The 26087-nt window shown below is 51.0% G+C and overlaps 2 protein-coding genes across 5 annotated transcripts in view; one reads left to right on the top strand and one right to left on the bottom strand.

Annotated features, from left to right (window-relative positions):
• The first annotated feature begins 287 nt into the window (after nt 1-287).
• On the top strand, nt 288-1962 carry MICOS13 (mitochondrial contact site and cristae organizing system subunit 13). The gene is made up of 4 exons (XM_007460548.1): nt 288-347; nt 1025-1202; nt 1401-1452; nt 1739-1962. The coding sequence occupies exons 1-4, from the start codon at nt 319-321 to the stop codon at nt 1834-1836; spliced, it is 357 nt and encodes a 118-aa protein (XP_007460610.1). The 5' UTR covers nt 288-318; the 3' UTR covers nt 1837-1962.
• A 3714-nt stretch (nt 1963-5676) lies between these two features.
• Nucleotides 5677-26087, bottom strand: part of SAFB (scaffold attachment factor B) — a 34440-nt gene continuing 14029 nt past the window's right edge. For 2 of the 4 annotated variants that reach the window (XM_007460544.1, XM_007460546.1), the window contains 17 exons: nt 23491-23553; nt 20900-20927; nt 19446-19956; nt 18974-19023; nt 18095-18189; nt 16181-16330; nt 16021-16103; nt 15566-15705; nt 15322-15410; nt 13627-13733; nt 11454-11738; nt 10156-10293; nt 9679-9721; nt 7001-7119; nt 6587-6693; nt 6148-6214; nt 5677-5978 (listed from right to left, as the gene is read on the bottom strand). In XM_007460544.1, the coding sequence (XP_007460606.1) occupies nt 5861-5978; nt 6148-6214; nt 6587-6693; nt 7001-7119; nt 9679-9721; nt 10156-10293; nt 11454-11738; nt 13627-13733; nt 15322-15410; nt 15566-15705; nt 16021-16103; nt 16181-16330; nt 18095-18189; nt 18974-19023; nt 19446-19956; nt 20900-20927; nt 23491-23553 (2193 nt within the window). In that variant the 3' untranslated portion in view covers nt 5677-5860. The remainder of the gene's footprint in view (nt 5979-6147; nt 6215-6586; nt 6694-7000; nt 7120-9678; nt 9722-10155; nt 10294-11453; nt 11739-13626; nt 13734-15321; nt 15411-15565; nt 15706-16020; nt 16104-16180; nt 16331-18094; nt 18190-18973; nt 19024-19445; nt 19957-20899; nt 20928-23490; nt 23554-26087) is intronic. The other 2 variants (XM_007460545.1, XM_007460547.1) reach the window with 2 other exon arrangements.

Below are 26087 nucleotides of genomic sequence, written 5' to 3'. Positions count from 1 at the left end.
CCTCACGTCACGAGGGCCGTGCCGCGCCCGACTGCATTTCCCAGGAGGCTTGGCGGCTAAACGAGCCGTCCGGCGCCTCACGTGACTTGCCGACTACTTTTCCCAGACAGCTCTGCGGCGGCTGGGCCCTGAGGACTAAGCTTCGCACAATTGTTTTGCAGTGGGACCGCAACCTCTTTCTGTTGTCTCGGTGCCGAGACTCCGACTCCCGGAGGCCTTTGCGGCTGACAAGAGACTACGCCTCCCAGAGGCCTCTGCAACGCCGCGACCGGAAGTGACGAGCGAGCCGAGCGTCCTTGCGCGCGGAGCGGAGCGGTCATGGTACCCGGAGTGTGGTCGCTGATGAGGTTCGTGGGGCTACCAGGAGGGCCCCAAGCCCCCGAGAATGTTCCCTTCTGCGAGCACCTTCCATCTGGTTTGCTCCCGATCGGCTTTTCGCCGCCCGTAGTGTCAGGTCTCCCGTGTCTGTCCAGACCGGGGTGGAGCTTCTCGCCCCCCTCCCGCTTCCTAGCGAGTCCGTGCCTTTCCCACTCTGTACCCGAGACCCCTCCGAGCCTCAGCTGCCCGCTCTGTAATATGGGAGTGCCGCACGCCTTTGTTGGCAGGTTAATGCGCACCCAGAGCTGCGTATGACAGAAAATGACCAGGGACACTTAGAAAACCCCCGCGGGTTCCTCGCGGAGCATCCCTCGGGGCTGGAAGGTAGAAGGTGGTCACTGTTCCTTGCCCTCTGCGGGATCTTGAGTGACACTGTTTCTCTCCAGGCTTCAGTTTACCAGTTAAATGGAACTGAGTATCCCTGCACGCCTTAAATTCAGTGCTGTGGGTCAGGCACGCCACTGGGCTCCCAAAATGCCCTGTGCTTCCCGCCTTAGCTGCCTGGCTTCAGGTGTGTCACTCTTTGGACTGTGGGCACGCCCCTCCCCCTAGGGGTCTAACCCTCACCCCCATACCCGCGGGCCTAGGCCCAGGAGGTGGCCAGCAGAATCTGCTGAGCTGCTGTGGTTCCTTTCTCTGCCTGCAGGTTCCTCATCAAGGGCAGTGTGGCTGGGGGCGCTGTCTACCTGGTGTACGACCAGGAGCTGCTGGGGCCCAGCGACAAGAGCCAGGCGGTCCTTCAGAAAGCTGAGGAGGTGGTCCCCACCGCCGTGTACCAGTTCAGCCAGTACGTGTGCGAGCAGACAGGCCTGAAGATACCCCAGGTACTGCGAGCTTGGATTGAGGCTACGGCTCGGCGGGAGCAGGGGCGTCAGCTCTGGGGTGGCCTTTGATCCCCGGTCCCTCCAGCCCTGCCTGGCTTTCTCCACACTGGGGCGTGTGCTGCTCTCCCTGCCTGTGAGGGAGGCGCGGGCTGCCAGGCCTTCCCCTTTCACCAGCCCCTTCTTCCCCTCTCTTCCCAGCTCCCAGCCCCTCCAAAGTTTAACTTTCACATCCGCGAGTCCTGGAATTCAGGTAGGCCTTGGTCCGTCTGCTTGCAGGAGAATGGCCCCAGATACTTTCCACCTCCCCTCCTTGCCATGCCTTTCCATCACTCTCCTTCCTGCTCTGCGTGCACCTGCTGCCCCCGCCTCCCCGCCCCGCCGCCCCCAACGGACCTGAAAGAGAAAAGGGAGTGGAGATTCCAGGGAGGTGGGAGCAATATGTGGCCTCCACCTGTTTCCCTGCATGAAATTGACAGAGCCGGAAGTGGTGCTTCTCAAACTCTCTGCTGAAGGCGCTGGGCCCTCCTTCCCCACAGGCATCATCACGGTGATGTCCGCTCTGTCCGTGGCCCCCTCCAAGGCCTGGGAGTACTCCAAGGAGGGCTGGGAATACCTGAAGGAGCGAACCAAGTAGCCTGTCAAGAGGAAGCTGCCTGCCCCAGGCGGGAACAGGGGCCAGGACGCCATGGACGCCAGACTGGGACCCCACTCCTAGGGCAGCTCCCGGCCTTGCCGGCCCAATAAAGGACTTGGAAGTGTTCCCCGATCCGTGTGCTGGCCCCCGGGACGTGGGCTTCTGGCTCCTGGGGGCTCTTCAGGGCCTGACCTTGACTGAAGGCCAAGGTTCACCCCTTTGTATCTGGGCCCTGCCCACTGGTGGGCTCCCCGTGAGTGGCAGCAGACCATTGCCTTGGGGCTCAGGGCCCATCTGGGTCTGGGGTCTTCTCAGTTCTTGGAGGGCTGAGCACAGGGTGGGGCAATCTGGGGGTAAGGGCTGGTCTACACAGCTGGGAGCCCCCAGAGCCACTGATTCTCTGTCCTGCTCAGCTCACTGATCTGCCCGCCTAGTCTAGTCCCTGCTCTCCTGCCCTCACCTGGTTTCCACTCTCATTCCACCCTCTCCCCACAACCTGGGGATTCCTGGGAGCACAGACCTGGCGGTCATGGCCGTGCAGGGAGTCTCCCTGGCCCACAAGGGCCGTTTTCCAGATGTTCCCTGCTCCCCTGGGAAGCCTTCTCTGACACCCGCTGTGTCAGCTGCTTGGTGACCCAAATGTCTCTCCGTCCATCTGGAGCTCTGGGGAGGGTAGGCACTTGAGATGCTCCCTGTGAGATCCCCAGCACCCAGTCACAGAGCATCGCACCATGGTGACGGCAGGAGGAAACCTCTACCCCAGACAGGGTAGGAGGTGGGCTTGGGTGGGAGCCAGTGACTGGCCCAGGAAGCTACCCTGGGAACAGGGAGGAGGCCTGGGTAATGGTGCCCTGAGCTGGCACAGGATCCTCTGTTCCCAAGAGTTCCGGAGTTCATGTCAGTTGGTTTGGGGGATAGAACTCACCCAGGGACATGACTCAGGAGGGGACAGCACTGTTAAAGATGAGAGAAGCAGAGACCAGAGGCCGGGGCATTTCCCAGGCTCGCCTGGGAGCAGAAGCCAGCACGCGTCCATCCATCCATCTGGTCAGGGAGGAGTGGGGAGGGCAGGGTGCTTGGGGAGGGAGAGTCCTGAGTGACCTGTGCCACCCTGGTCTCCAGGAATGGTCTCCAGGTGGGGTCTCCCATGTCCTGTGTGTCACCTGAAAGCCACCTGGGACCCTGTGGAGGTGGGAGCGGGTCTATGATGAGGGTGGGATCTGTGGGGCCTGGGGCCATCCTTGATCCTCTGCCGCCAAGGAGGGAGCTGGTGCTGGCCATTTTGGAGGCCGAGGGCACATCCTGAGGTCAAGGACAAGCCCTGTGAGCTGTCCCAGCCTGACTCTCCGTCCACAGAGCCCTTCCAGCAGCCTCGTGGGCCCATTTTTTACAGATGGAGAAACTTTCACTGCCAGGTTCCCTCTCTCTGCCAAGAGACCCTGGAGTGCAGACTTCCAACCATGTCACCCCACAGACTCATTCCTGGCTTTGAATACAGGAGAGGTTTGTGCTCAGGGCTCAGGGAGCTGGGGTGGTGCCATGTGCTCCACGAGGCTCCCTGAAGCCTCACAACCCTCCCAGAAAAGCGTACAGGAAAGGAAGCCAGTCTTTGAGCTGCCCTGGGGACATGCTCAGTGCGTGTGTGCGTGTGTGTCTGTCTGTCTGTCTGTCTCCACGGGCTCTGCTTGACCCCATGGCTTTCCCGCTGTCCACACAGACCAAGCTGACAGCCTGGAGACCAGTGCTGCTCTTGCCTCTGTGTCTCCTCATCCAGTCAGACCCCTGTTCCTCTCCATCGACTTGTATTTGTTGCCAGTGATCACCTCCCTGCTGACCCCACCTCCGGGCCCGCCCCCTTCCATCTGTTCCCGAGACCATGTCTGATGACGTCACCCCTGTTCAAACACCTGCAGCTCCCCCTGCCCTCCCTGTGAGCCCAGATTCCTCAGGGGCCCTGCCTCCCCTCAGTCCTTGGACATGCCAGCCCAGTGGCCCTCAGCTCCCAGAACACAGCTGTCTTTCCCACCAGCTTTTGCCCACAACTTTGCAGCCCCTCATTAGGCCATCCTTCCTCCTGGCTGACCCCTTTTTATCCTACTCCCAGCTGAGATGCCCCCTCATTTGGGAAGCCTCCCCTGTCCTCTTCCTCGAGTGCCCTCTCTGGGCTTCCTCAGTGCCCCGTGGGTGCCCCATCAAAGAGCCCAACACCTTGGGGCAGATTTCCACAGCTTGGCATCGCTGATACCGGGAAGGATAAATCCGTGTTGGGGCCATCCCAGGGACGGGGTGTTGAGCAGCATCCCTGGCTCCAACCCCCAAAATGCCAGTGGCGCCTCCTTACCCACCACGTATGACAACCGCAAACGTCTCCTGGTGCTGCCAGTTGTCTTTGCGGGACAGAATCGCCTTGTGGTTGGACGTCCAACATGGGTCTCAGTGGGCTGAAATCCAGGTGTGGGTATGGCCTGTTCCTTCTGGACGCTGGGAAGAATCCGTTTCCTGCCCTTCCCAGCTCCTAGAGGCCACTGTGATCCTTGGCTGGCGTCCCTTCCTCTGTCCTCACAGCCAGCAGTGCGGTCTTCCGCTGTCGTGTCCCCTTCTTGCCCTTCTCCCTATTTCCCTTACAAGGGCCCTTCTGGTAACTGGACCCACCTGGGTAACCCCAGATACCATATGAAGGTTCTTAATTTAATCCTGTCTGCAGGTCCCTCTTGTCACGTGCGGTATAAACTTACAGGGATTAGGAGGGGGATTTGCCTGGCCTGGTGGAGAAGGTGTATTCAGCCAACAGGTGGAAGGGCCCGGTCCTGTGTCTGTCTTCCCTTGCCTGGGCCCTGCGGGGACAGGGGCCCGGTCAGCCTTGGTTGTTGGTACATCTCAGCCTTCAGACAGGGCCAGACCCTACTTGAGTGTGAGATGGAGCCAAGAGGCAGGCCTCTGAGCACTATTCCCCTAATAGGGGGGCCTGCCCCCAGCCCCATCCATACAGACCCAGGGCCCCTAGAGACAAGGAACACAGCTGACCTGGGGAGGTGGCACTGTCCCACCCGGCCACCCCTGGAGTCCAGGCAGCATCTGAACCCTGAACACACCTGCACCTTATGTGGGGTGAGACCCCGCCGCCCCGACTCTGACTCCTCTGTCCCGGCTACTCTCCTTCCACTCCGGCCCCTGCCACTCCCCGAGGTGGACTTCATCGCCTGGTGTCCAACAGCTCTTCTGCTCCTCTCAACGGCACACGTGGTCATCTGTCCTCCCCACTAGGATGCAATCCCACTCACGAGGTCCCTAGAGGAGTCAGGTTCAAAGACAGAAGGTAGGTGGTGGGGGCCAGGGGGCTGGGGACTGAGTGTTTGATGGGGACAGAGTTTTAGTTTGGATAGAAAGAAAAGTTCTGGAGACGGACGGTGGGGATGGTTGTATGACGCTGAGAATGTACATAATGCCACTGAACTCTACCCTTAAATGGTTAAAATGGTCAATTTCATGTTACGTGTATTTTACCACACAAAACCCACAAAACAGCCCGTTCAGCAAGGGTGTCATACATGGAGGCAAAATGTGGGCGATTGGAACAAACATCTGAGGTATGTCACAAGGCCCCTGCGGAAGGACAGACGGCTGAGACACACGACCCAGACGGTCCTATGAACACCAGGCCCGGGCTCAAGCAGGCTGGAAGGTGTGTGCTGCTGGCAAAGTGCTTCTGGAAAACCCAACAGTCCCCTAAAGCTGCCCCTTTCCATCCTCCTTCCCTGAAAGAAGAGCTGTGGCTTAGCACTTATGAATATAATTTCATTTTACTTAAAAGACGTGAAAATAAAGACACGGCGCTCTAAATAAAGGGTATGTGAACAGAAACACATTTATTACAAAAAACCAAAAAAAAGAAAAAACAAATTCACATTGTATTGAGCTACAATATGGCAGCAGATAAAAAAAAAAATTATTGTACACAGTTTAAGGGAACTCTTAACAGAACATATTCTTGTTGCCACGTGACATAACACAGGAGCCCAAGCACTTAGTAGCGGCGAGTGAAGCGGGCATCGTTGGGTCGGCTCCCCCGGTTCTGGCCCCCGAAGCCGCCACGAGGGATCACGTGGCCCCGAGAGGCCCCCCCGGGGGCAAAGCTGCCGCGCCTGAAACAAAGGCAAATTATTTTTATTTTTCACTCAGTGGGCTCTGCCCTGTGCCTGTGCTCTCTGGGGCCTCCTTCCTTTTAGCAGCAGTGACACCCGCCCAAGCACACAGCACCTTCACTGACGTGAGCCCACAATCAAAGACAAGACCGGTGACAATGTGCCTTACCCTGACATGCCTCCCCGGTTCATCATGTGACCTGGCCCCGAGTGACCAGACATACTTCTCTCACCGCCTGGAAAACAAGGAACACTTTTCACACAGTGCCTCCAGGCACAGGACGTCGAGTTTAGAGGACACAGGGCTCAGACAACTCCAGTCCCTTTCTTGAGCCACAGGTCCGTCCGTGGAGGATGTGTGAGCACACGGATTGCACACACCCACTCTCCTTGCTAAGTCACGGTGAAGAGGAGCTACAGCACCCGTGGCACACCTCCTGTGCCAGACCTCACCCACTCACCCACCCAGGCCGTAAGGAGCAAGGCCACACGCTAGGGAGAGCAGAGAAAGCTGCTCCCGCCCTCACGAGCAGTGCCCAACGTACAGCATGGGTAACCCCAGCTTCTCCTCCGAGACAGATGCGCCTTGGCCAAGGGCCAGCCCTCACCTTGCCACCTCCTATGGTCCCTGTCCATCATGCCTCCGTCAGCAGCGCCCTGCCACGCACGGTCATCCTCCATTCTTCGGCTGTGGTCCCCCCACTCACGTCTGCCCCTTGGAGAAAGACATCTCTGATTTGGATTGCCCCCACCTCTGCCCTCCAGGAGAGCAACGGCACTGGGTTTGAGAGGGTGCGTTTAGCACTTTGTGGCCCTAGCCCTTTGAGCAACGGGGGCTGCGGGGGAACGGAAGTGGCACTCGATCCGAGGCTGCTCAGAGAACTGAGGCAGCCTGGGCTGTAGCGAGTGCGCTGGGCCCGCACTCAGCTTATGCCCAAGACCAGGGGTCCTCAGCCAGACACACCAATCCTGCCAGCTGGGTGAGAGGCCCCGGAGGGCACCATGGGACGTGAGACACAAACCTGGGGGGAGGAGGCAGCCCCCGGCCCTCGCTCATCCTCTTGTCAGAGCTGTATCCGCCCCACCCATCACGGGAATCCCGTCCGTGGCGCTCTGGTCCTCCGTGGCGTTCAGGGTAATGCTGGACGTTAAAGGGTCAAAATGAAAGAAGGCCTCAGTACAACCCTGGATCCCAGGGCCTTTGGAGCAACAAGTTAATAATGACAAGGACGATGACTCAGACAAGAGCCCTTGCAGGCCCGAGACAGTGCCGGCAGGCCTTCTGTACACTGTCTGGGGCCACACAGGACCTTTCAGCTGGCACAACACAGCCGCACCCCCGAAGTCTGCTCAAGGCCTGGGGAGGAGCAGTGCTCATGGAGCTCAAGACCAAATTAGGTTCTCCCTAATCAGAAGGCAGAGATTCAGGCACCAATGGACTGAAGCGTGCTGGGGCTGAGCAACTGCCCCACACCAGGAACGGACCACACTGTGCCAGGTGCCTGTGCTCAGAATGTAATCAGGGAGCCACCAGAGCAGAAGAGCCACCAGGGATCCTTTGACATGATTCACTCTGGGGCCTGGCATCCTGTCCTGCTTTGTCCAGGCACGACTCCTTGGCAGCCTAGCGGCTTACTCAGTGGCATGGCCATGTGAACTGCTTGGCCGGCACAGACCCCAGGAGGATGAAAGAGGACACCTCATACTCTAGCCCCTTTCCCTTCAACCCAAGCCCGTCCCTGCCGGCTGCAAGAAGGCCCAGCCTGACTTTCACGGAGCTGGCGAGGTGGCTCTGGCTCCACAGCCCTGTTCTCTCGTTGTTCCACAAACCTGATCTGTGGCTTTGGGGCTTTTGCCCCAGGACTATGGTCTAACTGAGAAGGACGGAGAAAGGCGTCCTGGTAACGAAGCCCCTTGGGGTCCCGCCCCAGCGGCCCTGTCCCCGTCTGCATCCACGGGAATCTCCTGGGCCAGGGCAGGTACACGGTGGCTCCACATGGGAGCCCTAACTTCGTGGCCCTCGGCGCACTGGGCAGCACCGCTGCCTGCTCCCCATGGCCGCTCGTCCCCAAATGTGTGCCCACACCACCCTAAACACAACAAAAGGGGGTCAATCTTACAAGATGGACAAAATAGAACATTGTTCCTTCAAGGGGCAAAATCACAAGGCAACGTGTCCAGGAAAGTCAGTGCTGGCAAATGTAACAAGGGCTCTCAAACGGGATTCCGGAAGTAGTTCTATGAACAACCTTCAAAGTGCACTGACTTTAAAAAAATTATAGCTCATGCTTTACCAGCTTCATTTAATCTTGGACAAACATTTAAGAATGACCTTTTATCAATAGCCTTCTGAAGACTAATCAGACAAACATTTATAAAGGATAGAAGTTCATCTCAGCAAGACCGAGTTATTTAAAGCCCATTCCCATCTCTCCCTGGTGTTTTAAAATTTAACCAACGTTCTCCTGTCTAACAACCCACCCACCCACGGACCAGTACAACAAGGCCCTGAGGCCTGTGCTGGTTTTCCCTTTCTGTGTCAGATGTCACCATTTGCCGTTCGGGGCAGCAGTTGTGTCTTACTTGTGATTATGGATGTGAGAACACAAACACTCCTCTCAGTCAGGAGAGCACTATTTAATCAGATGAGAACAGCTATCCATGATCAAGAGCAACACGGCAGGACTGGGCAAACACCTGCCGCAGACACGTACGTCATCTCATTTAACCCCCCACTCCACCTCACCCTCCCTCCCCTCCTTTCACAGCTGGAGAAACAGGCTCAGCAGAAGTGGTGGCACTGTGATGTGACACTGGTCCTGATTCCGGAGCCTGGACATTTAACCACGGTGCTCAACGTCTCCACCAAAGGAAACCCATGACGCTAGGGGTACATTTAGCTGCATGAGAGATTTATGCCTGGGAGCAGAGAAACAGGAATCCCGTGAGGGTCATGGAACTGCTCCTGAGGTGGCAGCAAACTCCTCAGATGCAGTCAAGGACCTTAGCCATTCCCAGCCATGTTCTCAGGCATGGAGGGAGGATAGGACTGAACGTCGGTGCTGCAGTCAGGGAGAAGACCGACCCACAGGGCAGCGATTCTGCCAGAACGATGCCCTGACCACAACTTTCCCTCATCCCTCTGATTCTCCAAGGAAACCCACTAAAAAGTCAAGACTCTTTGGGGAAGTTCTCAATCTAAATGTAAGATAGGAAAAAAGGAGAAAACTGAGCTTGTTTTCTAATGTGTTCATCCTGCAAAGAGAAAACGTGTGGGCCTGACTCAGTTGCTTCCCAAGGCTCAGCGGGGACGGGTTAACCCTGCGACCACTGAGACTCCAGGTGCACTCGGGCTCCATGACACGAGGCATTGCGTCTAGTCAGTGCTGTGGGTCACAAGGCACTTCCCAAGAGCCTGCCACACTCATGCAAGGCTCTCTAGCACTTTAGTACCGCTGTAGTCACTAAGGTGTATAGAACCTTAGGGTCAAAGCCAAACAAGGCTTCAGAATACCTGTTTGAATTTTGGGCCAGCACAAAGCACAAGCTATTCACACGGTCATCCCACAAAACGTTGCAGGTGCCGCACTCCCTTACTCGTTCTTCCTCTAACTCAGGTGGAGGAGGAAGAAGGCAGGCAAAGGGAAGAGAACCAACTGTACAGGGAAAACTGTGGCTACAATCACAGCTTCTGACTCACCTGTCCTTCTCTTTCTCCCATGATTGACCTTGAACCTTCTCTCCTGAAAAAAGCAATTTAAATGAAAGCATAAGGAGAAAGATAGGTTGATTAAGTCCCCGAATGGAAAACATTTCCACTTGAACCCAGGTAATTCACACACACTCTGCTGGTTCAAGTGGGCTGGCTACCTAGAAGCCTAGAGCCTAGAAGGGCCACTCGAGCTCTTTGTCATTAAGAATGAACCAGGACAGGGACTTCCCTGGCAGTCCAGTGGTTAAGACTTTGCCTTCCAAAGAAGGGGCCTAGGGTTTGATCCTTGGCTGGGGAGCTAAGAAAGATCCCATGGCTCGGGGCCGAAAAATGAAAACGTAAAACAGAAGCAATATTGTAACGAATTCAATAAAATTTTTTAAAAATGGTCATTAAAAAAAAAAGAGAAAACAATGAACCAAGACAAAGAAAACATGCATCAAGCAAGCAGGGTCAGTGGCTGACCTGTCTACTGAGTGGTCAGGGTAGCGGCCCCGGTCCCTGTGGTCAAAGTCGTGGAAGCGGTCCTGGCGGTTGAAGTCAGAATGGTAACGCTCATCCAGGGCGGCCCGCTTAGCTTCTGGCCAGTAAGCATCATCTCGCCTAGGAGAGGAAGCAAGAAAGAAGACGTGCATTTCCCCCTCCAAATAGATTACCTTTGTGGAAGCTGGTAAACTTGACCCTCCCACTGCCCCTATCACTTCACAGAACGAGGAGGAACTTTATCATTAGTGCCCACATGAGCTGAGAGCGCCTGGAGGGGTGACGTGGGATGTGACCGAAGGGCTCCGTTCTCTCTTACCCCACGTGCCCCTTGTCCCCCATAGAAAAGCTCAGGGTCTCCCTGTAGGAGGGGATCAGTGAAGTGGGTGTCAGCAGATCCCCTCTGGGAACCTCTCACAGCCATGAGAGTCGGCCAGTATACCAGGACAATTAGTACACTGCGGTCCTTCTATCCCAATGCAGACCTGACCCAGCAGACACCAGGTGGGGAGGACTTTCAGTAGCACTTGAAATGTACTGGTTCAAAAACATTTCTGACCATAACAGACTCTCCCCTCAGTATCCTGTAAAATGCATAAAAAGTCCTAAGACACCTTAAATGCCCTTTACAGAAGTCTCAGTGTTAACATTACACAGGGACCTCTCTAACCCATGCCAGTAGAAAGAAGATTAAAACAAAGGAACAAACACACACCACCAGGCAGTCTCCCCCAAGACACCATGCATGTGGAAAAGCTCTGATAGGATCAATGCTAGGATTATCACCCCAGACTCCTGACAGCAAGATCTGAAACAGGCCTTTCACTGGTAGTTAGCGTTTTAGTATTTGTATGGCACATCAGCACGTCTGGGGAATTAAAACCAATCTCATTAACAGAATGAACCAACACAAATTACTGCAATGATTACAAAACCTGGAAGGTGCCCAGAAGGAGGTGCTGACCACGTGCCCAGCCCCATGTGTTATGTGCTGCTCTGGGTGTCTGAACTCCTTCCTGGGGGGAGGGGGCGGTGGTCTGTGCTGGGACCTGAACCTAATGATTTAATAAGCACCACTTTATCCAACCATTTCTCCACCGATCTCAAACTACCTCAGGTTCCCAGATGAAGTACCGAATACCAAATTTGACTGTAACAAGTACTTGTGCTTCCTTTTAAGTAAAAATCGTTGTGTTAACAGGACTCTGGGGACCACGGCACAATTCTAAACACCAGGGGCCACCTAAGGGGCGGTGGCTAGGAGTGGCATGGCTTCCCGCCCGTCGTCGTAGGGCCTCCGCACGGCGGGCCGCCGCTCCTGCTCATAGCGCAGCTCCTGTTGGCGCCGCAGCTCCTCGCGCTCGTGGTGGATGCGCTCCTGCTCGCGCCTGCGCTCGTGCTCCACGCGCATGCGCTCCCGCTCCAGCCGCTCCCGCTCCAGCCGCTCCCGCTCCAGGCGATGTCTGTGGAAAGCCAGCCTCTCGCGGGCGATGAGCAGCCGCTTGCGCTCCTCCCGCTCCAGCTGCGCCTGCATGCACTGCTCTCGCTCACTGCGCTCGCGCACCCTGGAGGCAAAGAGTAGAGGCTGCAAGGGCCCAGGAGCCGCAGCAGCGCCCAGTACCGAGGGCCTCTCCCAGCAGGGGGAGCTATGGATGGAGCCACGGCTCCGCCCCGGGGTGGGATGGGGGGCCCAGGCCGCAGATACATTTAGCAACAAGCAAGGGCCAGCGGCCGCTGGGTGGTGGACGCAGCCCGGCTGTGCAGGACCCCGCCAAGGCTGAGGGCACTGACAGCCCTGCTTTTGCAGGTGATACTGATGGTGCCCAGCGTGCTTCCCTGCAGTCTCTGTGTACAGCTGCCAGGTTGTCTCCTGTCTACCCTCTGCTCTGTGTTTAGACACATAATCATACCAGCAGAAATGTCTAATCTTGCCTTACTTTGTGTCTGCGTCTTAGAAAAAAATGGCTGCAGCTTCCTTGCTTTCAGGCACCATGTCCTGGACCCTGTGCGTCCCCACCTCTACAGATGTATGGCATGCTTCTGGGAAGGAACCCATGCAGTGAGAGGCCACAGTTTACATGACCACTCGCAGACGTGGGCCTTCTGGTTGTTCCCAGCCTCAGGGAAATGGCCACCCCGCCCCATTTTCTTAGCACAGGTTCCTCTCGGGCAAGTTGGGGGAAGTGGCATGGCTCGGTCTGGAACACCAGGATTCAGAAGCCCATGCTACCTCGGGACCGCTCTCCAGGCTGCTGTGCCCCCCGGACAGGTCACTCCCACCACTACAAGCATCCGTCTCCCCCCACTGTAATTCAGATCAAAATAACGGATGGAAAACCAGTCTCACTGCTGTTTTCACCTGCATATCCCTGATGCCTGGTGAGGCTGAATGACGTTTCATGTTTCATGACCATATGTACACAGCCCCTTCTGTCTATCTTCTATCGGGTTATTTCTTTTCTATTTCAAAACACCTTTACTACCATCTGTCATACATCTTTGCACTTTCTCTTTGGTCTTTCATTGTATAGAAATTTTAATTTAGTCTACCTCTCCTTTATAAATTTTCAGTCCTTTCAAAAGCTCAAACTCGTAAATATATTTACTTTTGCATTACACAGATAACTGATTTTTATGTTTATGTTCAGCCAGCAGTTTATGTTGACAATTTGTAGTGATGTGAGCCAGAGATTCAAAGGACTGTCCGAAGGCACAGCCAAGTGACCTGAAGCCATTCTGGGTAGAGCCCGTCCTTTTCTCACTAGTGGGAAATGTCACTTTTATCATGTTAAACTCCCACACGCACATGGGTCAGTTCTACTCATTTGCTAATTACTTCACCAAAACCGCACTTTTTCTTTGCCCACTGCCTTTCCCTTTCCAGCACAAAGTTCTGTACGGCGTACTACAGAAAACAGTGCTCCTGCCCCCTTTCTCAGTCTCATTCTGCTAGCTTTTTTACTAATGGTTCTTATTTTTTAAACTACAGTTTAAATTTTTTTTCCTGATAGGAAACATTAACTGTCACTCAACGTGATCGACAACATTTCTGTTTAGTTTTTAAAAATTATGAGGACCTTGTCTTGGGCTTATTTAAGGATGAGGACCTCTCAGCTCTCTCATTGGGTCTGTCCCACTGTTTTTCCCTATTCACAGCTTCTGGAGTAAATTTGCTATGTTCTGTTAACTAGCACTACTGTCCCAGGAAAGCATTCCATCTCCCTGCCATTGCTACCTCCCAGAATCTTCAAAATATCTGCCTGAGAAAACAGTTTGAAAAAAGTCACAGAAAAAAGCCAGTGCATGGGAAGTCTGTGAACTAAAAGCCAAAGGAGCAGAGGTTTAAAGCAATATTCCACCCACAGGGGACTTGGAAAATATCCTCCCAGGACAGAGTTATCACCAGTCAACGGCAACACCCAAACCAGCCCACATTCCTGGATTCTGACTCACCTGCGGGACTCTGAGTCTCGTGACTTCCTCGACTCCTTTACTTTATCAAAGGACACAACAGACCGCTTCTCCCTGCTGGCCGATTTGCGATCCTGGCTCTTGGAAACCTGGTTCACCAAGAAACATTGAAAAGTTAAGGTAGAAACAACAACAGGAAGAATCAGGTGTGTCCAGGTCCAAGCATCCAAAATCAGAAGTGAAGATTAACGTTTAACGAAACAATCAGATAACAAAGCCTTCTCTCCTAAGGAACTTCATGCTTGCTTATCGTAATTCAGAGTCACAGACTGTCATTACCATTTAATGCTAAAATATGACTCATCGAGAGTACTTTCACTAGTCAAATGGAAACGAATACCTTACCAAAACTTTTTGTAAGATAAAAAAGTACTTTTTTTCACTTTGTCTTTTGCGTCCCAAACACATTCTTTAATATTAAACATGCGGTGATGCCCAATTGAGGCTGCTTCTGGTATGTTTGAGGATTCCTTATTTGTGCCGACTGCATTATTTTTTGAGATCTACCTGCCTCAGCCCTCAAATTCACACTTCCAATTTGCCATTCTACATCATTTATTATAAAGTAAGGGGAAACCGCTCTAACACAGTAAAATATTTGCACAAACACAGGCAGACTGAAATGCCATAATAGAAATGTCAGCTTGCAAATGGTCCACAACATTCAGAAGCTTAAATGGTTTATCTTCTGGGCAGCACAGGTTAACATGGCAGGCCTGAGGCTGGTGTTAGAGAACTTGGCATTCAGAGTGTCCCTAGTCAAGAGTTAACTGGCAAAGGTGGTTCACTGTGCCCAGACCATGCAAACCATGATTTCTGCTGAAAACCTGCTCTCCTTCAGTACTTGCATGGAGAGGGGCCCACGTGACCAGCCCCAGTAAAAACCCTGGGAGCTGAGGCTCCAACGGGCCTCCCTGGGCAGAAGTATCACCCTCAAGCGGCTGCACTGTCGCTGCTGCGGGAGCCATCACGGGAGGGAGAACACAAAGGAGCCAGCAGGGTCCCCTCCAGACTCCCCCCACCTGTCTTTCCCTGCCTGCCCAGGTGTGTATCCTCTCTGCATCACTGAAGCCAATCTTGACTGTGACTGCAACTATGTGCCGAGTCCAGGGGGGCCCCCAGTGGATCTCAGAATGTGGGTAGCCTCGGGGACCTGGACCCACATCCATCAAAGTTGTAAGCCTCTCAAAAGTTGAACGTATGAGTATCAACAGCTACCCATGACCCCAGTGGCAGGCAGAGTGAAGTGGTAAGAACCTAAGACTGGCACTTTGTGGATTCCGTGTTCTGTGGAGCATCTGCAAGGAGTCAGAGTATGGACTGGCTGTAAAGGCGGGCCGGAAGGCTGGCTGGGTCACACGGGGGTTTAGGAATGCACGATGAGAGCTGCTGAAAATTCCAGGCTGGCAAGGAAAATGGACTACTGTACCCTGATTCAGGCAAACAAAGCCAACCACTCCCATAACTGAATTTGAAAATTAGTTATAAAAGACGAGAAAGCAACAATTCTTATCATACAAACTATGAGGCAAAGTTTTTAAACTTTCCCATTTTTAAAGTTCAACAAAACCTACATTTTGAAAAGGCTGACAACTTTTCTCAAGCTCAAGAATCCCCTAAAACACACATAGGAATGTCAGAGGAAATAAATACCCTAGGTGGGAAAGGAACACTCACTCTGTCTTTGGATCCTGATGTTTTGACACTGATAACAGGTACACCTTTAGATTTATCCATCACCACAGTCCGCTCAGTTCCTCGACTTCCTACAGGAAGAAAGGAGCAAGATAAGAAGCGGCACCTCCAAATGAGGAACAACACTCAACTCCATAGAAAACAAATGTAGTTTGTGTTGCCTACTAACCACACCAGCTAGGAACAGAACACAAGGTGAAATCTCCCATACCCATCGGTCAGCTACCTGATTTTGTGGTTCGAGATCGTTCTGAAGGGCCAGGTTTCTGATCATCTTGATCTTTGCTCTTTTCTCCACTTCCATCTTCACCCTTTTTAGCATCATCTTTTCTGTCGGGCTTCTCTTCTCTCTTAAGGTTTGCAGATCTAAAAATAACACCCCAGACACAAGTGGGTGAGAAGAGATATTGAGGGAAAAAAGCCAGCGACGATGACAGGACTCTTGCAATGAGCACCAAGTGATGAGGAGGCTGCCTCTAAGGCATCAACAGAATGGAGAACAAGGAGCCTGCAGAGGGACTGGTGTCATCTCCCAGGACTAGTGGTGAAACCGTCCTCAACGAATGCAAAAAAGTAAAGGGGGCGAGGGCCTCACAGCCTTCCCCATCCGTGGAAAACGTGAAGGACGTGAAATGAAGAAAAGGGTCACCTTGGCCACAATCCCCTCGGGAAGAGTAATACCTGTCAGCATTGCTAGACTTCTCTTTTTTCCCCTCCCCTTCTCTTTTGTCAGAAGTTTTCTTCCCAGCAGGTTCATTTTTTGCCTGAAAAAGAGAATCAGGTGGAAGTATTACCTTATTTCCTAACATGGTCACATCCCAGGAAGAAAACAGCCCCTTACTTTTTCCACTGAGATCATCTTCCCGTGGAGCTCTGTTTTGTGCAGGTGGTTAATGCATTTTGTGGCCTCTTCTGCTGTGGACATTGTAACAAAGCCGTAGCAGCGAGCTCCAGGACTCCGGGCATTGGTCACAACCTTGGCGCCCACCACCTTGAAGGAAAGCACACAAATACGGCTCGGACACGAAGCCCGCCCACAGATCCCGACACTGCGGTTCATGCTGCTCCCCGCCCTCCCCGCCACCAGAGACACTGAGAACAGGTGGACGACAAGTAGCAGCTAAAGGCTGGGGAGGGTAATGCTCCTGTCTGGCTGCTCCTACTCCATCCTGCCTGCTCCTCTACGGCACCAGGATGACAGCGTGGAAGAGAGAGAAAGTGAAGCAGAAGGCAGAGTCCGGCCAGCATGCCGTTAACACTATGTATAATTTGTAAAGAAATGTTTCTGAATATGCAGTCATCTACGTGGCCAGTGAAGTAGGAAAACACATCTACAGAAGGAGCGACAGGACAGGTTCATAAAGAGCGCTCTGTAATGAAGAGCCCATCCTACTACTAACAAAACAAATTCAAGATGTTTCAGGCACTACAGATACATCCTCATATGCTATCTAACTCTCCCAACAACCTCAGTAAGCTGAAGTTAGGAACACCCTTTTATGGCAGAAGGCACCACAGCTCAGGAGACGTCCCACTGGAACCAGTGGCCATGGCCAGTATTCAGACTCACTGTGCCACATGGTGTCTTACCCATGTAAGAGTGGGTAAGGTCCCTTATTCGAGGTCACAGTGGTCTGGTCCCTTATTCGAGCCAGCAATGAACCCAAGACACTGCAGGCTCCAGGCTGACACCTCCCTGCTGAGAGCAGCCATCTGCTTTGAGGGCCACAGCAGAATCAACAAAAGGGTCCCACCTTGTATTATTGAGGCCCAGGGAGTCGTGAGTCATTCTGAGAAACATGTCAAGTTTAGTTTTCCTTGTTAGTTCCTGAACATCAACAACCAAGGTAAATGACGTTGGTTTTCTCAGTTATCATTGCTGAACCCTTACTACGAACACGAGCCTGTGCTAAGTCTCACTTGGCCAAGGCTGACTGAGAGACAAGGAGGCACAGGTGCAGCGGTTTATCTGGAGGTGAGTCCAGGAAGCATAGGGAGGAAGGGGGAGAGGGAAGGGGAGAAAGAGGAGGAACTAAAGGCAACACACGGGGGACTGCAGCTGGCACCCAGGCGGGGAGGTGGCCCACCTGGGCGTCACGGCCACCCTTGCTGGGCTGAGGACAGAGGGAGACAGGCAGGGGTGGCAGAGAAGAGGGGGCCAGAGCTACCCAGCTGAGGGTGAAAGCAGGTGGGCAGAGGCAGGGCACCATCAGCTCTGCACCAGTTACACACGCCATCGTAAGGAGGCAGCGACTTTGAGGGCCCCCGGGTGACGAGATGAGGTTCACACGGGAGAGGCGACATGCCCCGGCCACACAACTCTGAGTGGCAGAGCTGGAGCCCATAGCTGTCCACACCGGCCTGGCTCCACAGATCTTGTTTGTAACCGTGTATCTACAGCTTCGTTCTGTAATCACCACCATCTCACGAAAATGCTACCAGCACCTTCCCACCCTGCCCTCTGCTCCACCCTCCACAGCCCTCCCTGGATTTAAGGCCTAAAGCCAGAGAAATGGATTCAGGAAGCTTGGGGGCTTGGGGGCCAGGGAAAGGTAATACAAAGTGGACGTGGGCTCTGGGAACTCCCACTGGGCTTGCATCTCTCCCCGTGGGGGGGCAGACCCGCCACGAGCAATGTGAGCAAATGTGAAGTCAAAGAGTGGCACGGTCACTCAAAGTCCTCACTGCGTGGGGACAATAATCTGTGCGTAGAAGCCATACTGCATGGGCTGAAAAATATCATCCCCAGCCTTACCTTCCCATACTTGCTGAAAAGATTCTTCAAATCTGTAGCTCTGGTGGTAGAAGAAAGTCCACTAACCCAGAAATTCCTACCACAACTGCTACGACCTATCACAAAAAAAGTTCAGGTCAAAAACACAACACCAACAAAATCCTGAGTCTCATTCCAAACCAGACACTTTCCCTTCTTGTCCCAGATGCCAGCAGTACCCAAAGCCAGCTGGGGTGTGGGGCCCCGCCCACTGTCCTTACACAAGCTCTGGAGCTGCGCACTAGGCAGACGGGACCACTGGCAATGCCATTACTATGGCAAGTCAGGGGCTGCTCAGCCCGTGGGAGAGTCCCTTAGCTACCACATGGCATCACCCAATCCAGTGAGGTGACTTTGGAATGTTAAGACAGGTGCTATCAGTGTGGAACCACAGAGCATAACCTACCCCTGGTTTTTGTTCTTCTTAGAACACTGATTAAGGAAGAATCTGGACCAGCAAAACTACTTCTCAATCAGTGAATCAATAAAGGGCTCTGGTGTTGATAAATCTGTAATACCAGGGAAACTGCCCCCCACCGCCCCAAGGTATCTGAAACTCGAAGCATTTTCTCCATCTGCAAGTGTCACCGTGGCTAAGGAGGTTGCAAATCAGAGGGTCAGTCAGGACGGAGGAGCTCAAAGCCCTCTGGCAAAATCAAGCATGAGCATCAAATCGATCTGTCAACTCTGCCCTGCAACCCAGAACCTGCAGTGAGGAGCAGGGGACAGAGTGGAGAAAAGGCTTCAAGACGGGCTCACAGGCACATGTGAGGCAGAAATACGTGTGGACAGCCCAGAACCAAACACCTGCCACCATGGGGGGCCAAACATGCTCTTGGGGACAATGCCACGCTGACCTACCCTTTTCCTCTTTGGAAAGCCTTTTGGTATCCAAGTCATCTTCGACAGAACTAGAGACAAAAGACAATGTCACTCCAGAAGGAAGAAGCAGACAAGAAACAAACTCAAAATTATAAAATACGTGCTGAGGTTGCATACCTACCCGAAATTTAGTTCTGAAAAAATGATACCCCGACAAACGTGTATTGGAAATCTGACCTAACCATAAGATTTCAGACCCACAGGAGTTAATTAATTCTGCTGGGCTAAAGATAATTAGGAAGAATTAAAGAAAACAACCATGATAGGTTGAGAAAAGAAAAAGATTATGTAATCAGCTTAAAATAAACAAAGAGAAATAAAACTTTCTTTAGAAGTAAACTACAATTGCATCAGTCTGGCTGGCCAATTGCAGAAACAACAGCTTATGTGTGTCATTAAACGACCAATGAAAAGGAGATAGCGTCTGGTCTAAAACTGAGAAAAAACAAACCTCATTTTCTGATCAGCGCCCTCACTGGCTGAGGACTCTTTAGGAGCCGGAGGGACTTCATTACAAGCTTCAAAAGCAAACTTCTTCACGTCTTCTTTGCTATCCCTGGGGTCTGGGCTTGAGGCTTCCGGGGGCGCTTCCGAGGCCTCCTCGCTACAGGCTTCCGTGTGCTCTGAGGCTTTACTACTCTGCTCAACTGGCTTCTCTAGCCCTACAGGCTCACAGTCCGTCCTCTCGCCATCGCCTGTCTGCTCCACGGGCTCCCTTTTCACTACCGCTAACAGGGTGTCTGCCTTGCTCGACTGAGCTTGTGCTGTTGACTCGCTGGCCAAATCTAAATCACCCTCCTCCGGATGGGCGCTGTCAAAAAGGTCCTCTTCCTCCGCAAGCTTTCTGTCTGGCCCCACGCTACTTGTTTCCTGTGCAAATGGCTGCTCCAGCTCGGAACCTTCTTCTTTTACTGGCTCAGATTTACAAGTTTCCCCCAAAATGTCGAGTATTTTCTCATTTTCTACGGATTTAACAGGAATAGAATGGCACAAGGTTTAATTACCAGGGAAATAAAGCAATCACAAATGTGGAACTGGCACGGCTGCCACACTAACACGAAGAGAACTGCTAGCTACACAGAGATTGGAAAACCCGCGGGTACACAAAGTTACACTGGTTACACTACCTGCGCTCCAACCGCCTGCGAGAGCAAGCCTCTACGCTACATGGAAGAGAAAAGCATCCCAGAGATTTAACCCCCATAACCTTCTGGCTGATTCTTGACAGTCTTCATTCTGTCGTCGTTTATATATGACTCTTCCAAATTTAGCTTCCAAAGTCCAAGTTGCTTAACTGAATGTATCACCATTCACTGAACAGCTCAATTTCCAAATTTCTTTGAATTTCTTTTAACAGAACAGTCCAACATGAAAACCAGAATCTCTTCCATCGGTGCTCTGAGATATTTGCAGTCCAGAAAGTGAACAGTTATTTGTTTGGAATTCTCATGAAGAAACTCTTTCCTCTTCTGGAATCCAGTTACGTCTCAATGTTTTAAACCGTATCTCCCTACCACTGCCTGCACTGCCTGAATTAAAAACCACAAAGTTAAAGATACTGCCCAATATCACAAGATCTGTTCTGTGGGGTACAGAGGTATTTGCTCTCGAGAGGCATGCAAACTCTCTCTACATACGTTTAAGTGCCGTGTACATTTAAAAAGGCATGAGACAGTTTCATCTCACCAATACATTTTGCGAAATGAGAAGTTAGCCACTTTCACAGATCTGGTGATATGGCTGGGTTTCCAATCTCTATGATCCTGGTATGTTCTGGATCGTAAACCTTTAGAACAATGTATACTACAGTAAGGTAACTTTTTAAAATTAAAGAATTCAAATTAGAGAAGGTGGAAAACTAGAATGATGCCAAACCCCGCTGCTAAGTTTTTCATTTAACAGTACCTGGCTCCAAGGATGGCTCTTCAATTTCCTGCAACAAAAAATATAAGTAAGATTGTGCCAGATGGATGAAACCTAGAATTTATTTACACCAAAAACTGTAATAACTAAGAAGGGACTTTTAAATACACAGACAAGGGACCTCACAAATGCAACAGGTGGAGAACCTGCTCGTTCTGGACAAGAGCCCACACAGCTGGCATCCCACCTCATTCACCTTGGCCCCAAGCCCCACAGTCCAAGATGCTCTCAAAGGGCCTGGTTTATAACTGTGTTGTTTGCTTTGCTGCACTTCCCAGTGCCTGGCAACATTATATTACTTTTAATGGTGATGAACCCATCACATGCTTGTCTGTCCCTCTAAATTGTCTTAAACACTGCCCTGGAGAGCAGTGCTTTCATTTTTTCTATCTTTAGTGCCTAGTAGAATGCCTGACACATATCAGATAATCAATTTTCACTTAATTAACATAGCATTAGTTTCCAAAAATTGAAAAGATCGAGGGAAAGAAGGCACAGGTGGCTTGACCTCTGCTCTTTGCACGGTCATACCACCCCTGCCCACCTGGTCAACTGAGCCCTCTCCAGTGTTACACATACCTGCTTCTTTATCTCTTCTAAACAACAACCCACCAGGCAGCCCTAATTCCTAAATATCCCTCCAACCCTTCCCAGGAAGCCCTGTCAAGTCACACCATTGTTATTCCTTGCCGACAGTAGCGTTGGTTTCACCACCCCCATTCCCACCTCCCTCTCCAGCAGGGCCATCTGCACCTCACCCCACCCCTGACCAAGTCCTACACATCCCTCGGCATTTAGCTTAGGGGCCACCTCATCATAGAGAGGCTGCCCAACTAAAGGAAGGGATTTTCTCTCAATATGTGGTCCCTGACCCCTACGTTCCCTCTGCACAAACTACAATATTCTGGAATTCCAGCCAACGCTGATAAGCACTATCTAGGTTCCAGGCACAAATTCAAGTACCTTACTATATATATATTAACCAATCATCACACAGCCCTAGTAGGTTGGTACTTTTAGTATCATCCTTCTTTTCACAGATTAGGAGACAGGCACAGAGTGGCCGACAAACTTCCTCAAGGACACACAGCAAAGCCAAGATTTAAGCAAAGGCTATGTGACTGAGAGTCTGTTTATCAGTCCAGGCCTCAACTCATCGCTCTGTTTACACAGGAAGGATGGAGACCAACCTTTCTTCTCATGCATCTGACACAGCACAGGTTCTTAGCATATAAGTTACATGGACGTGAATGGTTTGCAACTTCCACTGGGCACTGACCTGCCATTCTGGGGAGCCCTAGGAAACTGTTCACTTTCATAATAGTTTCATTTATTTGTAATCAATTCTTTTTCATTTCATACTGGGAATTAAAGATTCTACACTGAAGGAAACAATCATTTTAGGCAGAACAATTCTCTCCTGACTTTCCCCAGAGAAAAACGCATATGTTTCTATTTGTCTCTGAGAGGGGCTATATATAAGCGTCTGGTTACGATAATACATACAGGAGTCTTTGACCTACAGAGACACTCAAGAAAATGACAAGACCCGCTCCTCCTTTCCCTTCTGAGTCAGGAACAGGTTGTGTCACTTTGCAGCTGGAGAGAGACATCAGCCCTAAAGGTGAATGGGGTTTCACCAAGTTTCCTTGAGATTTGCACCCTCAGGGCCGGGGTTCTGGCTCGCTAATAACAAACCTTGCCCCTGCCTGGCAGAAACAAGTGAAGATCTTGTCTGAAAGGTGATTTCCAATTAAGCAGCATAGGCGACATTATTAAAGCAAACAAAAAACAAGGACTGACATAAGCTGACTGGCAGTCAGCTTACTTATGACTGGCCTAAGTATTTTCATTTCCTCACAAAACTTTCTACTGAAAATTAGCTACCCAGCTTTATTCCAACAGTTTACATCTACAGGCTGGCAGAAAAAGAAAAAGGAAACTCAAGATCCACATTTATGCAAACCATACCTGAAAGTTAGGCCACATCTCATTTGTTCTCATGTAAGACTTAACTTCTACACAGATGGTCGTCAAACAGCCAAGATGATGTAGTTATCAAAAGAAATCTGTGTACTTTCTGAGAAAAACTTCCCAAAGGCAGAACCAGAACCCCTGAGAATCCATCTTTCTTCCCAGCTGTGAGGTCAGCGCTCTGGTCACCCCCTTGCATCCTCATCCGTGCCCCATTCGTCTCTCCTGAGGAGGGGTTGTCCCCCTTGCTGTCTCATGTCTCATCTAACAGTCTTTCTGCAGAGGATGCCATCCAGAACAGACCCGACAGGCTGCCCTTCTCCCACCAACCAAATTAACAAGAACCCCGCACATACACCCTCCTCTCTGCTGCAGGGACGCCACAGTGCTTGGAAGGGAAGCCAAGACGATGAGCCCTTTTCAATAGGCATGTCATATTAGGGGAAAGTGGAAAGCGAAACCCCCTCTACAGAAGCCAACAAAGGAAATAAACTTTGCAATGACTTTTAGTTGGGACTGCCATACAATATTGGAAGTGGTTTTCAGAGACTGTGGTCTAATGTTTGATTCTAAAATTACTGAGACATACAACAATTTACCTGTAATATAGTGAAGTCAGATGATGAAGTATCTAAATTGTTTATAGTTTCTTTGTCCTCTACCTGTAAAATAAATGGAGAATAACATAACATAATGGTTCATATGGTAACATAATGGTTCATCCGTACAGTGAAAAGCTACAGCCATGAAAAGTCACTTAAGATGAAATTCTAAACACAGTGCAAGAATCAAAAAAGCATTATATTGTGATTCCACCTCAAATAAAAGAAATGTACATAAACATATACCTGCAGACAGACTAGGAGACCCACTAAAATGGTATCAGTTTGGGTTTCAAGATGCAAGCCAAACAAACAAAGAAAAACAAAAGTCTAAGTTAAGCAACAGAAAGCACAACTGGGCAGTACATGGGCTCTCCTGGTAGACTGGACCACCAGGTTTGGGGCTGTTCTTCCAGGAACACCATCTAGAATCATGCTGCAGAGTGGGTTCTTGGATTTCCATGGCCACCACAGCTTCCCGAGCCTGGATGCTACTGCCACTGGGACTGCTGCTGCTAGGGAGGCTACTGCCCACACGGGAAAGGCTTCTCCGGGAACCCTGCCACTCAGCATCATCAACTTCCAAACTGAGTGTGGGGACAGGAGCATAGGACTGGCAAAGCCCAGGTCACCCAACACTGCCCCACCTGCAGGGGGAGAGTAACTGGTATGTTGAGCTTCTACTCTATGAGGTGGGCTCTGTCCATAAGGCAAGGGATTCCCCAAATATAGAAAGGGGATTCATAAAATCATTGTTGTGTGACCTAACATAATTTAGATTGTTTGTTATAAAGCCCTGAAGGTTGGTTTATTTTTTTTGGGGGGGGAGATAGTTTCAAAATATTTTATAATTAGCATGTATTGTTATTACCTTTACTTGACTAGGAAACCACCTTGCACCACTCCTTCCTTCCCCTGAGACAGCCATCTCAAGACATTCTACACATGCTCACAAGAGCATGGGCACACACGCACGTGAAAGACCATCTCTCCTTTCTGTTTTCATGATTAGTAGCACATTATTCTGTTCCCTGCCTTACTTTTGCTGCCATCTTGGAGATTATTCTAGTTCATATAAATAAGCTTAGTTCATTGAGATGGTATATAAAAGTAGTAACTGTATCACCAGAAGGAGTAATAAATGTTATAGTAACGGTAGCAATAACCTTACTGCCGCTTGCTATACAATAGGTGCTGCTCTAAGCTGGGGTTAAGGGCCAGATAGTGAGTATTTTAGGCTTTGTAGGCCAGACGGTCTCTGTCATGACTATTCTACTCTGCTGTTGTATCCAGAAATCAGCCACAGACAACTGTCACAAATAGGCGTGGCTGTGTTCCAATAAATCTTTGGCCAGCTTGATGACTTTTGCTCTAAATTAGCGATAAGCATCCATCTATTTAGTCCTCCTCAAACCTACTATTTTTGCAAATGAGGCCCAGAAAGATTAAGTAAATTAGCCAAGGTCACAGAGCAAGTTAAGTGGCAGGCCTCTAGTCAATGCTGTTAACTCTTAAACAACTGCTTCCACTAAACCATGGTTATTTAACAATTACTGATAGACATTTAGGCGTTTCCAAGCTTTTGTTACTGAATATATTATTTTCTAATCACAGGGAATAAAACAGCCTTAAGGAAAAGCAGCCAATAAGGAAGGGTTTCACTGCTCTCGTGTTTCGGGTACTCCTTTTTAGGAAGCCAGTGAATGAGACTCATCAAAAGATGAAACAATTGCATACCCCATCTGTGTCAAAATGACCCAATCGTTTCTCAAAACCACCCCCCCACCCCTTTCAAAGATGACAATCTGCTACCTCTAAGGGTATTGAGTTCCAAAAGAAAATGCAAACACATTCCAAGGAATGGCATGGGTGGACCAGCAGAGAACAGGGCTTCCTTCCCCCGGGAGTACTGGAGTACTCCGGAGACACTCCACAAAAGATCTGAGGAGGACTACGAAAACAAGGTGCCTCCTAGGACCAAGCCCTAGGATTTCCTACAAAGATGCCTCATGGCTTCTATTTTTCATTGCCTCTTCTGGCTACCCGAGAAACGTTCATCCTCACGGAAATGACACAATCCAGTAAATTTAATGGCACTGAGATAACGTGGTGTATGAGTTAAGTACATGGACTCTGGAATTAGCCTGGTCTTAATTCTCATTCTCATATGACCTATATATTGTCTGGAGATATTTCTTTACCTTTTTACTCCCCAATTTCCCCAATTGGAAAATGGGCATAACAGCACCTATATATCACACTGTTGTTCAAAGGATTAAAGGAAATAATGCCTAATGTCTGGCAGACAAGGTTCAATAAATAATGCCCACCATAACTACATCTAACAAGAAAAAAAACCTAAGGCTTTAAAAACAACATCAAAGTTAGTGTTAAAGATTGACTAGGCGAGGGCTTCCCTGGTGGCGCAGAGGTTGAGAGTTCGCCTGCCAATGCAGGGGACACGGGTTCGTGCCCCAGTCTGAGAAGATCCCACATGCCACGGAGCGGCTGGGCCTGTGAGCCATGGCTGCTGCGCCTGCGCGTCTGGAGCCTGTGCTCTGCAACGGGAGAGGCCACAACAGTGAGAGGCCTGC

The sequence above is a fragment of the Lipotes vexillifer genome, unplaced genomic scaffold (genome assembly GCF_000442215.2).
Source record: "Lipotes vexillifer unplaced genomic scaffold, Lipotes_vexillifer_v1.1 scaffold1011, whole genome shotgun sequence".
Taxonomy (NCBI): Eukaryota; Metazoa; Chordata; class Mammalia; order Artiodactyla; family Lipotidae; genus Lipotes; species Lipotes vexillifer.
The sequence above is the reverse complement of the archived record's forward strand: the minus strand, read 5'-3'. Positions and strand labels throughout refer to the sequence as shown.